General features: G+C 48.0%; 1 protein-coding gene across 1 annotated transcript; it reads right to left on the bottom strand.

Annotated features, from left to right (window-relative positions):
- Nucleotides 1-12,066: 12,066 nt before the first annotated feature.
- Nucleotides 12,067-12,639, bottom strand: HSPB3 (heat shock protein family B (small) member 3). Its single transcript, XM_040977687.1, has one exon. The coding sequence runs from the start codon at nucleotides 12,637-12,639 to the stop codon at nucleotides 12,190-12,192; it is 450 nt and encodes a 149-aa protein (XP_040833621.1). The 3' UTR covers nucleotides 12,067-12,189.
- Nucleotides 12,640-13,749: the final 1,110 nt, after the last annotated feature.

Genomic DNA, 13,749 nt, shown 5'->3' with positions numbered 1-13,749 from the left:
GGAAGTTGGCATTGTGGCGCAGTGTGTTAAGCCACAGCCTGCAACACTGGCTGGCATCCCATACAAGTGTCGGTTCAAATCCCAGCTGCTCTTCTTCTGATCCAGCTCTGCGAATACAAAAGATGACCCAAGATTTGGGCCCCTTCCATCCATGAGGGAGACCCTACCCAGATGGAGTTCCAGGTTCCTGGTTTTGAAGTGGCCTAGGCCTGACCATTACAATCATTTGGGAAATAATTAATGAATGGAAGAACTCTCTCTCTCTCCTTCTCTCTCTGTAACTCTGCCTCTCTAAGAAAATTTTAAAAAGTAACTCTTTACATTGCATTTACATTGTAGATGGTAATATAGGTAATATAGAGATGACATAAAGTATATGGTAAGATGTGTACAGGTTATAGATGATTTCTATGAGGAATTTGAGCTTGAGCTTCCCCCATGGACACTGAGGAACATCTGTATTTGTACTATAGGTTATACTGTGTGTCTGCTAGTCAGAGAATGAATACACTCAAGTGTATCCACATGAGCCCAAGAGACACTCAACTTGACAATGTTATTCCCTACCGCATTTTCCCCCAAGAGCCCCTCCCTCCCTAGAGTAGCTCTTGTCATCTCTACTGTCACAGAACAGGACACCCGAATAGAGAAGCAGTGGTCTGCTGAGGTCACCCAGTGGGTGAGCAACCTAGCAGCCACCCAGCTGTCCTGGGAATGGCCACTCACAGCCTCACATGGATCCTCCCCATCTGCCTTCCCGCTAAGGAGCCCTGGCTACCTACAAGAAACGTGGTAACTAGGGCTCATCGGAGAGATCTAGATTTGGGGAAATTCCCCATCTGGAAGGAAGACCACGTGCCTGTCTTTGGTTCTAGCTGGAGTTTGACCACCATGAGGTCATCTGCTTTCTTCATGACTATATACACCCAATGTAGAAAACCCAGTGCATACTTGTCAGATGCATGAATGAACACACGAAACTTTTCAAGCCTTTGTTTTTTATTCCATCAAAAGGAGAATCTTTTTTTTTTTCAATCTTTTTCATGGGGTTGTATTGGAACTTAATAAATTACTGTGTTGTTTTTAGAGTGCTCAAAGTGAAAAAGACATATTCCTACAACTAAAAACAGTCCAATTCTTCATTAAAATCAGTCCACTAAATTGCACAGTTCATACTTGAGGTGAATTCTTGGGGTTTGAGGTAAATGCCCGTATTTGGTTTCTGTACTGTTAGTTTCTTCTGTGGTGGAATTTATAACCAAAAATGTGCAAGTACCTAAAAATCATTCACTGCTTATGCAAATCCCATTTCTCATGACTGGCTTCTTTTATACGCAGTTCATTTCTGCTCCAAAACCAAATCAAAGGCCTGATTCAATATTCATTACCTGTCAGCTACCTTCATAATTGCTACCCTTTCCTCAAACATGTTTTTGCTGAATTTATTCACTGTTGACTGACGAATGTGTTCTTACAGATGCATCCCCCCTTGATCTGTCCCACTTTCAATCAAGTACATGTTTTTCTCCCATCGGTGATACCTTCATGCTTGCATGCGCTTTAAGTCAGCGTTTTGTGCTACACGTCTTCAAACCAAAGTCCAATGTTTGCTTTGATCGACACTTAAAAAGAGAGACAGTGCTCAACTCGGGGATGGGCCCGCCCACAGGTTTTCAACTTCATCATGGTACAAATGGAATGCGCATTCAATCGAGAAACCATATTTCAAAGTTTGAATTTGCATCTTTTGCCAGGCTGGCACTGCGTGAGCCTGTGTTCTCTTGGGATGCCAGGCAGGAGAGGCAGGCACATCTCTCAATCAACCCCACAGCGCTAAAGGTAAACATCTGATCTACCATGGTGCTGGGTTACCAAGCCAGGAACTCTGTGTCTCCCATCTTCCACTGCTTTCCCAGGCTCTTTATCCGGGAGCTGCATGGAAAGTGGAGCACCTGGGACTTGAACTGGTGCTCAGATGGAATGCTGGTACTGCAGGTGGCAACTTAAACACAGAGCCAGCTCTAAGCTAAGGGTGTTGATGCATTCTCCATTTGCAATATTTTCCAGTTACTGTGAGGTCATCCGTATGTAACCTCATTGCAAGCTGACCGATATTTATATTGTGTTTTCATTCAAAAATAGATTCTTTCACTTTTTTCCTAAGATTTATCTATTTTTATTGGTAAGGCAGCCCTACAGAGAGACAGAGAGAAAGATCTTTTGTCTGCTGGTTCACTCCCCAAACAGCTGCAACAGCTGTCTCAGGAGGTATCTTTCTTTTCTTTAGGTGCTTACTTGCTACGAGAAAACAAAGAAAGGAGAACAGATGTTGCCGCCTTGACACTGGGGGAAGAGGTCCAGAAGCTATTTGGAAATGAATGCGGGTTTCAGAAGGGGGCTGGGGCAGACAGAGTTGTGAATCACCTATGTGATGCCACCGAAGTGACTGCTCTGGCCCTGGAAGATGTGTGAGTGGTAAACTCCCTCCTGCCTGCAGGGCAAGGATAGAAGGTAGTGGAGATACCAGAGCTGTGGGGATATGGTCAGTCTGGGAGAATATGTCGTCTCTAAGAACAGCTCATGGTTACTGGCCCAGAGGGGCCAGTTATCCCCAAAGAAGTGAAAGAATCTGGACCCAGCACGATGACCTTAGTGACTAAATCCTTGCCTTGCATCCACCAGGATGAGGGCAACTGTCCTTGTCTCAGCTGCTCCACTTCCCATCCAGCTCCCTGCTTGTAGCCTGGGAAAGCAGTATAAGATGGCTCAAAGTCCTGACAGTGCACCAGCGCGGGAGACACCTTGCCTTAGACTGCATTTCCTACTCTGACAGATTATTGCAAATACCCAGGCATGTGTCTGCACAAGGATCCTCCACTTATGAAGGTTCCACTTACAGTTTTCTGACTTTCTAATAGTCCCAAAGTGATAGGTATTCACCAGCAGCCATCCTCTGAGTTCTGAAGTTGGAGCTTTTCTCAGGTTAGCTGGAGGCAGCAGGACACAGCAAGCTCCAGGTCATCGTCAGCCACAGGAGACCGCCATCCCTTCGTATCAAGCGGTTTTGCCCAGCTGCAGGTTAATGTACGCGTTCTGAGCAGGTGGAGGTGGGCACGGCTAAGCCATGACAGCTTCCAACCTGGGATGTTTACAACTTTGCTGAGTGTCAGGCTAGTAGACTTGGGACTTCCATACATACTCTTTCTGCTGCCCGAGGCACCTGCCTCTCTTCATCTGCTTGACAAAATTTCTCATCGTCCTTTAAGACCCTGTTTCTTTTCCACCAGGAAGCTTTCCTTAGCAACCCTGGCCTTATGATGTGTTCTTTCCCTGCATTCTCAAAGCGTTCTATTCATGCCCACTTGACGGCAATGATTCTGCCATGCTCTAAAGGCTTAATTACCAGTCTACAGGTTAGCCTCATTTACATGGATTTCAGTTGTGAAAATTCCAGGAATTTCATGTAATGGTTGCTTTTACTGGCAAAACTCGGAGAATTATTTCCTCAACTCAGCACAGAAATTAAAAAGCCAGGAATCAGTTTGCAAATAGAGAAGAAGGAGAACTTTATTTTGAACTCCATGCATCCATCTTTGCTTCAAGGGCAGAAACTGCAGGAGAAACTAAAATTCAGAGAAATACATATCAATAAACAAAGTGAAAAACACTACGCAAAACCTAAATGAAAATTTACTGAAGATAGGTTCTCATGTTACAGTACGTCACCTCTAAGGCAACTATCAAGTGGCCATGAACGTTTCTAAGAGGAGAAAATGACTTAGAAGTGAATATGCACATAGCAGAATATTCCGCATGCTAGGAACCTAACACAGCATCAATGTTAGATACCCGTGGTATGGCACACCTGATACACTTGGAATCAAGACTTTTCCCTACAAGTCAGGATTCCCAGCTTCTCAGATTCCCTATGGCAATCGAGGCTCCCCTTCCTGTTCCCTCAGCCCCTGTATTTGGGGTTGGCTCTCAGTTCACTTAAGGCAGCTCCCCAACACCCCTGTCCTCTCCACCAAGCCCTTATGTCTCCTACTGATTTAATAGGATAAGTCTTTCTCTTTTTTTAAGATTTATTTGCTTTTATTACAAAGTCAGATATTACAAAGAGGAGGAGAGACAGAAAGATCTTCCATCCGATGAGTCACTCCCCAAGTGGCCGCAACCGCTGGAGCTGCGCCGATCTGAAGCCAGGTGCCAGGAGCTATTCTGGGTCTCCCATGTGTGTACAGGATCCCAAGGCTTTGGCCATCTTCGAATGCTTTCCCAGGCCACAGGCAGGGAGCTGGATGGGAAATGGGGCTGCTTGGATTAGAACTGGTGCCCATATGGGATAAATCCTTCCGGTACCCAGCTCATGTAAGTGAGATTGCTGGGTTGATGAGCAGTTTTGCACTAAGAAAATCTGTTTTGTGAATGGCAGTACAAAGCATACTAGAGGAGTACTGCAAATGGTTCATTCCTGAAATGGCTGCATGGCTGGAGCTGAGCCATTCCAAAGCTAGGAGCCCAGCGCTTCTTCCGGGTCCCCCACATGGGTGCAGGGTCCCAAGGCTTTGGGTCATTTTTCACTGCTTTCCCAGGCCACAATCAGGGAGCTGGATGGGAAGTGGAGCAGCTGGGTCATGAACCGGCGTCTTTATGGGATCTCAGTTCTTACAGGCAAAGGATTAGTCAATTGAGTCATCTTGCCAGCCCCCCAAATTTATTTTTATTTAAGGCAGATTTTTACAGAGAGAGAGGAAAGAGATAGCTTGCATCAGCTCATTCACTCCCAAAATGGCCTCAACAGTCAGAGCTGAGCTGATCCAAAGCTGGGAACCAGGAGTTCTCCCAGGTCTCCCATGTGAGTACAGAGTCCCAGGGACTTGGGCCACCCACCACCACCACCACATACACACTGCTTTCCAAGGCCATGAGCAGAGAGTTGCATTGGAAGCAGAGCAGCTGGGACACCAACCGGTGTCCATATGGGATGCCAGCACTTGCAAGAGGAAGATCAGCTTGGTATGTCACCTCAGCAGGCCCTGGAGATATTAGTGATGGAAAAAAATCCAAGTCTTTGTGATCCCAGGGTCTCAGCTCTGGCTTTACCCTCCTATAATGCCCTTCATTTACTAAGTTAATCTTTATAGAGGAACTGGAAGTTGAGGAAGAAATACAGGGGCCCAGTGAAGTCTCCATCAAAGGCATTAGGGAGTAGGGGCTATGTTCCAGATGAACAGAGAAGTCAGGTAGAGGAACCAAGTTCGTGGAAAAGAAGAATTTAACTTGTAATCCTCTTGGGGTGCCTGCCTTTACTACGACACAAGTGCATGCGACACAGAAAGTCCCTGGCTCGCAAGGTAGCAGTCTGCCTCTGTCCCACCTTCTGACCTGCTGCTCTCACAGCCTGCGAGATGGAGAACTCCTTGCACAGCCTTGAAGGCTGGGGCCGGCGCTGGGACTCAGGGCTCCTCTGCTTGACTCCTGCACATGGCGTGACCCCCACATGACAGCCATCACTCTGCACCCCTTACCTCTTCGGGAATGGTTCCAGTGCATCTAACTTTCAGGACAACTAGCACATACGACATCTTAGCATCAGGAAAAACAGCAAAGCGTGATGGTCCCTCTCCCTGAGCTTTTTCCCTAAAGGAGGAAAACGTGGGTAGGCTTGTCTGACCTTCCCCTGAGGGAGGCCAAAAGGCCCCTGTTTCCAGAAGTGTCCCCAGGAAAACCAAGAGCATCCTTACTTCAGTAGACACAGAGTCACAAGGAAAAGGCCTTGCCGGATGCTCCAAGTTCACTGCCATTACATCACAGCCCGTTTGTCCGGTGACGTTTTCATGGCCTCTTCATTCTTCATTAAACTTGGCATGAAGACACACTGCTTTACACATTCTTTTCGCTTTTTGTTGTGGAATGTCCCTGAGTCACATAAAATTAGTATTCATTAAAGTTTTTGTTACATAGCCTTGGCCAAACCTCTGGAAAAATGCGTGTTATTTCCGCTGCGTGGCATGACAGCGAGGCTGGAAACCAAGACCAGTGGTACTGCATCAAGAAGCCGGATACAGATTCAGACATACCTGGACTTACATCACCGATATGTCATCATAAGAGCCACGAGGAACAGTCTTTTCAAGACTCTGATGCAACTGTGTACTCGTGTAAGAAGAAAAATGAACATTGACCCCTACATGTAACATAAAATACTAAAAGGAGTTGGATTATAAAGGTTTTAAAACTTTGACGAGATCACCTGCACTTTGTCTTTGTACCACTAGAGGGCACGATCGGGTCTCTTGTCTGTGAGCGCCTAGTCTTCAATGATGTTCAGTTTTGTTTCCTACGCGTTTATCAGGGAGGGGTGAGGTAGGGAAGGCCGTTACACTCCGTGAAATTATCCGAAATAGAATGAATTTCTAATCAAGCCCCTTGACCTGCTTTCTTTGATGGTTGGATTTTGTACCGGGTGCGTTTCATACGTTACCTCAGAATTCTTCATTACCTGTGTTTTAGATGAGGAAACAGGCTCGGGAAAGCCAGACGACTTCCTCAGCATCACACAGTTGCACAGCAAGGATTTAATTCAGGCTGTGAACCTCGATCAGGCCCAGTAAATGCAAAAGGGACATTCCCCATGATGACATTCTGCCTCAGGATTCCCGGATCTGAGACGTCGTCAAGGGCAGCCTGTTGCCCTCCGTAAGACACTCGCAGCTCACCTTGACGATGGGAGGTTAAAAAGAATAAAGAGGGGACTGGCATTGTGGCACAGCCTGTGCAGCTGCTGCCTGGGATACCGGGTTCCCGTAGGAGCATCCATTGCAACCCTTGCTGCTCTATTGCTGATCCCGCTGCCTGCTAATGCATAAGGAAATGAAGACCAAATGATAGAATTGAGCACTTGTATACTGAGAGTACATTTTGAAACTATGACACAGTGAAGGGGCTTGGGCAAGGTTGGCACTGTGTGAGCCCATGCTCATGAAGAGTTCATGAATAGCCCATGTGATATGAATATAAAGATTACTTTTTAGAAAAAAAAAAAAAAGTACGAATTTCCCTGTGCCTCAACTTCCCAACCTTGAAGACAAAGTGGCACTTGCCTTCTGGTACAGGGAAGGTTCTGTCACATAGGGATCCCACATCCTGTGCTGGAGAGCTACAAGGGCGTTCAGAATGAGTTTCTACACCTGCTGTTTTAACCCCAAACGGCCAGTACACACCAGGGCGGCGTATTTCAGACTGGCATGCCCTTGATTCCTGCAAGAAGAATAAGTGAAATCTGACTAAGCCACTATAGCTCCCACCTCCGATTTTGACTTTGCGATGATAGCTGATTTACATGCAGTTTTGAGAGATAATACAAAGAGATCTCTTGTATTCGTTACCCAGTTACCCCCATACCCATAACATCTTTCAAGGCTGCAATAGTGTTATGATTGGGGCATTACCATTGATATTGAAATTTCTAGCAATGTCTTACTGAATCGTCCCAGAGGTCTCTCACATGTCAGTGGGATCAACAAGACCCAGGGGAGAAAAGAGAAGCTTCCTTTCTGACAGCTTCCAGAGATTTGACTAGTCTACTCATTTCTGGGTGATTCTAACTTGCCAAGAGGAGACAGAACTAGGAGCGTATTGAGTTCTTATCTGCTGAGCTTGTCTGCCTTGCCCTTGCAGATCCATCTTCAGCCTTCCTCTGCCCTCTTCTGTGTCCTGGGAGGCTGAGCTGAGCAGGCCACACCAACCTTGGATTGGCTTTGAAGGCATTCACTTCCAACAGTCAACTTTCTGTACCAAGTTCCCCCTCCAAATGCTATTACCCACACCCCTCACCAACACCCCTGAAGCCTAAGACGGGAGGTGCCCGAGGTCCCCCTGGGCCCCCTCGCTCCTGCTGACACTCCCATAAAGAGCCTCTTTAGGCTGGTTATTGCTGCTCCCCTTGTGTGTGTCGTCTGCTCTCTCTCCCAAGGTCCAAAGCAAGGGAATCCTTAAACCCTGACCATTGCCTTCTCCCCGAGGCCCTCTTCTGCCTGTGGACACTGCTCTCCCTCTGTTTCTTCCCACAGCTGTAGGAAAAAGTCTAGAACAAAACGCCAGGAAATAGCAACACTTAGAAGAGGAGTCCCGGTAAAGAGGAGCAGATAGAAAACACGGGGTGAAGCCCATGTTGGTCAAAGTCTAATCCCTACTCGGTTTGCACACAGACGCTTCCTTCCAGAGGTGCACAGGAGCCTCACACCCAGCCCTCCAATTTTATTTTCAAGCTATCTTTTAAAGTCACTGTTAGAGTCATAGAAGGTGAGACAGAGAGATAGATCTTCCTTCTTCTGCTTCACTCCCCAAGTGCCACATAGTTGGACCAGACTAAATCCAGGAGCCAAGAGACTCTTCCAGGTCTCCCTCATGGATGCAGGGGCCCAAACACTTGGGGCATTACTTTCCAGGCACATTTACAGTGAAGCTAGATCTGAAGTGAAGCAGCTGGGACTTGAACTGGCACCCACACGGGATGCTGGTGCTGCAGAGCAACGCTTAACCCGCTGTAACACAGCATCAAACCCAGGGATGTTCTTTTCAAGCTTTAGTTTAGTATAGAGTTTCTGGCTTTCTCTTTACCTGGCCGCCAGAACAGGGACTAGTTCTGGAGTCTGGGAGCCCACACACCGGTTCTTCCAACACATCCCTTCTAGCAACAGCCAGGGAGGAGGGATGGGAGGGGTGGAGGGGAGGGAGGGGTGGTGTCCTTGGACACAGCATGGACGATGAGGATGGACAGTGTCATGGGAGGAGGTGAGTTCCTGAACAGCAGTGCTAAATGCTGGGGAGTTCCTTAGAAGAGAGATCCACTCTCCACTTGCACCAAGCCCCCAGGTTGGCTTGACCAGGCCTGGACAGTGAACATCATACCCCCTCCCCCAGCTGTCCAGACAGGCCATCAGATACCCACACACCTGTGAATTTTCCTATTTGATCCTGGAAAAGCTCCATGGGTTTTCCCTCAGCTTAGGACAGAAATTAAAAACTGGAAATCATTGCTGCCAGAGGAAAAGTTTTATTTGCAAAGTAAACAAATGAGGGTGAAAAGAATGAAAGAAAATACTTGTTGGGAAAGATCTACAAGATGAGGTGTGTCCTGACAGACACTGGGGCTTCAAGAAGTGTCTTGGTTTCTAAGGGTTCCCTGACTGCTCCTTGCCTGGGCAGGAACCTAGGAGACCTTCCTCATTGGAGAGTTCTAATGTATTAGCAATTCCTCTCTTGTCCACCTGAGGGCGCCATTTTCCTGGCCGGAGAGAAACGCTGGCAGAAATTTGTGAGCACAAACAAGCAGCAAATATGACTTATTTTATCATACTCAGTGCCACTTAAATACTACACTTTTTACAACCTCAAATACAAAAACAGGCAAAAATATTGAAAAAGTTTTAAAAAGCATGTTTCCTTTCCTGTCTTCGATTTTTCTACTTCCCATCCAGCTCCCTGCTTGTGGCCTGGGAAAGCAGCAGAGGATGTCTCAAGGCCTTGGGATCTTGCACCTGCGTGGAAGACCTAGAGGAAGCTCCTGGCTCCTGGTTTTGGTTTGGCTCAGCTCTAGCCATTGGGGCTACTTAGGGAGTGAACCTTCTCTCTGTGCATCTGCCTTTGCAATAAAAACAAATAAATCTTTTTAAAAATGTATCCTGCTTGGGCGCGGGGGTGGGAAATAAGCAAACTAGGAATGTGTTTAATTTTCATTTTTAAAGGAGACTTGTCCTGGCATTGTGGTTCCTTGTGGTAGTAATTTCACTTCCTGAAGCTTCCCAGGACCCCAGCTAGAGTAAGATCCGGGCCAGCGAGAGGGGGGAGGCGAGTCTCACAGTGCGTGTCTGTTGGGAAAGAATAGCAAGCTCATGAGGGACCAATGGCTCCCTGGTTCTCATCGCACTGGGTCTGGACTCCCCCTGACGATGAACTTTACCAGGCTGCAAAGCCTCCGTGGGACAGTGCCCTTATCCAACGACCCTTCGTGTTGGATGTACAGACCTCACTAACCTTGAAAATCTAATGTCCCACTCAGATCATATTTTCTTTCAAAAGTCCTTGTAGAACTCTCTGAGTCTCAGCTGCGCCACATCTTTCGCTTTTTGGCTGGAAATGAAGCCCCTTGGGGGAGCTCAGTGGCACGGTGGCCACACTGGTGCCTTCCACACCACCCTGCGCTGCCACCCCCAGCTCTGCCTCTATTCTTAGCACTCCATCAGCTGACGCTGGGGGCGTGGTAAAAGGAAAGTAGCTACTTCCTCTGAAGAAACATTTAGTATGTACAGAATGAGATAGCGAATCTTAGGAATGTCACAGCCCAGCTGTCGTCGGCAGTATTCCTAAAGCGGATTCTTGACTCCCCGCCCGCCCCCGACAGCTCCCCCAAGGAGCCAAAGCTGCGCCTCGGGCGCGTGGGAGCACCACCCAGCCGGCAGCTGTGTACATGCAGGGCCCTGTGCAAGCTCAGGTGTCGGAACTCGCCCTGACCAGCGAGCTATTTAAAGCTGAGGATTAAGCAGACCCATTACGTTTTGCCATCTTCTGAACCCAAAATTGCAAGTAGCGTCTAAAATAGCTCACTTAAAATGCCATGAATTTAGCATTTAACCTATTTAGTTTCCTAAATTTAATATTAATCTATAGGAAGATGAGTTAATTCCTATCATATTAATATTTCATAAGTATCCAAAGAACTGATCCTATTTTTAAATGCTGTAGACAGGATTCCATTTAGCACAGAAAAAAAAAACAAGGGAAAATAAAGCACATGTTGGAACTTTTTAAAAATAAGATTTGTGGAGCCCGGCGCAGTAGCCTAGCGACTGTAGTCCTCACCTTGAATGCGTTGGGATCCCATATGGGCACTGCTTCTAATCCTGGCGGCCCTGCTTCCCATCCAGCTCCCTGCTTGTGGCCTGGGAAAGCAGTCGAGGACAGCCCAGAACATTGGGACCCTGCACCCATGTGGGAGACCCAGAAGAGGATAGTGGCTCCTGGCTTCAGATCAGCTAAACTCCGGCCATTGCAGCCACTTGGGGAGTGAATCATTGCACAGAAAATCTTCCTCTCTTTCTCTCCTCTATATAGCTGCCTTTCCAATAAAAAAATAAATAAATAAATCTTAAAAAAAAATTTGTGTCTGAAAATTTGTGTCTGAGGTTGAAGGCAGCAATAACTGATCCACAAACATTTCAGAGCCAATTTCCAAGTACTGGGTTTTAACTTTCAGACTTCTGACAAAGCTCCAGTATTATTAAGTGATGCTAAGACGCCCGACAAGGTGAAGGGAATCACCTTTCTTTTTCATCAACACAAAAGGTTTTCAGAAAAGGAGTCAGTCTTCCTATGAGCACAGCCTGGAGCCGCCCTGCGCCCCAGCACAGCCCTGGAGCCACCCAAGCACAGCCTGGAGCCGCCCTGCGCCCTAGCACAGCCTGGAACCACCCTGCGCCCCAGCACAGCCCTGGAGCCACCCAAGCACAACCTGGAGCCGCCCTGCGCCCTAGCACAGTCTGGAACCACCCTGCGCCCCAGCACAGCCCTGGAACCACCCAAGCACAGCCTGGAGCCGCACTGCGCCCTAGCACAGTCTGGAACCACCCTGCACCAGAGCACAGCCCTGGAGCCGCCCTGCACCCAAGCACAGCCTGGAGCCGCCCTGCGCCCTAGCACAGTCTGGAACCACCCTGCGCCCAAGCACAGCCCTGGAGCCGCCCTGCGCCCTAGCACAGCCTGGAACCACCCTGCACCAGAGCACAGCCCTGGAGCCACCCTGCACCCCAGCACAGCCCTGGAACCACCCTGCACCAGAGCACAGTCCTAGAGCCAATTACTGCAGACACAGCCAGCCAGTCTAGCTTTACTGTGGTAGAAACAATTCACATTTTTCTCCAGCATCAAACTCCGGTTACCTAAGTTTTCAACACTTCCATCTGAGGATAGTATCAGTTTGAGCTGCACTACCAGATTTAATCACTTTCCTTTTCTTTCCATATAAGAAGAATAAAGACAATTTCAACATACCAGGAACTTGTGTAAATATATTTTTTTAATCTTCATCAAAATCCTAGTCCATCACTGCAAACATGGGTCGTGCAAGCACTTCCGTCCACTGGCTGCACTAGAGTCTTCATGACACGTGGACAGGAGCCGGAGGCTTCACTTGGTCCCTATGGGGTCCTTTACTTCCACTACCAAGATCCCGTCATGGCAGAGGATGGCAGACAAGTCTTTGGTTTCAACGCCCTCTGGCAGCTTGTACTGCCGGGTAAAGCTTCTGGAGATAAAACCGTGCTCGTCCATCCGGGTCCCGTGCTGAGCCTTAATCAGCAGCCAGCCCTCGAAGGTCTGGATGATGATGTCTTCCGGAAGGAACTGGACCACATCCAGCAGGATCTGAAAGCGGGAGCCGCCCGCTCCAGGCCGCGGCTCTGCAGAGTCCCCGGCAGGGCGCTGGGCCGCCATGGCTTTGCCCAGGTCCACGATGCTTGGCCCGGGCAGGGCATACAAGGCGTGATCCAGCCTGCAGTCCTCCAACCCACGAGCTTCAAACTGCTCCTGGTATCGCACCGGAGTCTCTATGAGATGCCTCAGAATGATTTTTGCCATGGCCGAGGCAGAAACAGCTTCCTTTCCGCCGGCTTCCAGCCCTTCCCAGTGTCTGAGCCAGTGGCCAACCTCTGCAGCTTTGGCGACTGGATCCCAGTGGGAGCGGCTTTGTGCCTTCCAGGTCTGATGCCCTACTTAGGCCGGAATCAGACCCCGCACTCACGCCTGTCTTTTCACAAGCACACGCTGACAATGAGTGGCTATTTATAGAGCATGTTTCCCAGTTGCCTTGCAAACACAGCAGGCAGCAAGTTTCCCAGGACCCAGGGCTACACTTACATTCCTTGGCAAATGCTGATTTCAAGACCAAAAAAAAAAAAAAAAATAGGAATCACCAAGAGTTCCTGGCCAACCAGCTGGCAGAAGCGCTTTCCCTCTGTGAGCTACAGTGACCTAACAAAATAGGACGTGGTAGAACAGGGCAGAGAGACACACTCATCTGCTGCCACGGGTCAAACTGTATTCACACTTGTCGCCAACGGCAAAGCTGGGCAGAGGCTACCTGGGACTGAAGGCATGCACATATTCCGATTTCAAAATCCAACTTGTCCTCGGTCCATGCCCTGGTATGTTTCCTTTTATCTCTCGGTCTCTGGGGCTTAAGGGACATCTGGGTCACATAATCTGTGTCTACTTACATCTGACTCATCAGAAGTAAGACTAGATGAGCAAGCTAAATGAGCCCGGCGTCAGGTGGGGGGTGCAGAGGCCTAGAATGGGGACTCCTAGAGTCATATGGGAGAGAAAAAAAAAAACAAGGCTTGAGCTAGTTCATGTTAAAGAACTCCTTCCTGTGCAAAAAAAAAAAAAAAAAAAGGATAAAATCTATCAGCAGATCTGCCCACTATCCCACAACAGCAGGCTCCACATTCAGCTTTTTGACTTCCACTTTGTTGAGGGGAAAAAATGTACCCACCATTGGATTAATGTCCCGTGACTCCTAAAGTACTGACAGATGTTTTCATCTGTGCTTATCTGAGCTGTGAGCCAAATACTGCACACACTGCTGGGGGCATGAAATAGGCAGGCTATAAAAGGATTTCGGCTTGGAAATGCTAGACGAATTCACAGCAAAATGGAAAGATTGGTTCAAGTGTTCCCCATGGAGTC

Source organism: Ochotona curzoniae, unplaced genomic scaffold (assembly GCF_017591425.1).
Source record: "Ochotona curzoniae isolate NIBS_2020 unplaced genomic scaffold, NIBS_Ocur_1.0 contig_2754, whole genome shotgun sequence".
NCBI lineage: Eukaryota > Metazoa > Chordata > Mammalia > Lagomorpha > Ochotonidae > Ochotona > Ochotona curzoniae.
This window is presented reverse-complemented; position numbering and strand designations above follow the sequence as displayed.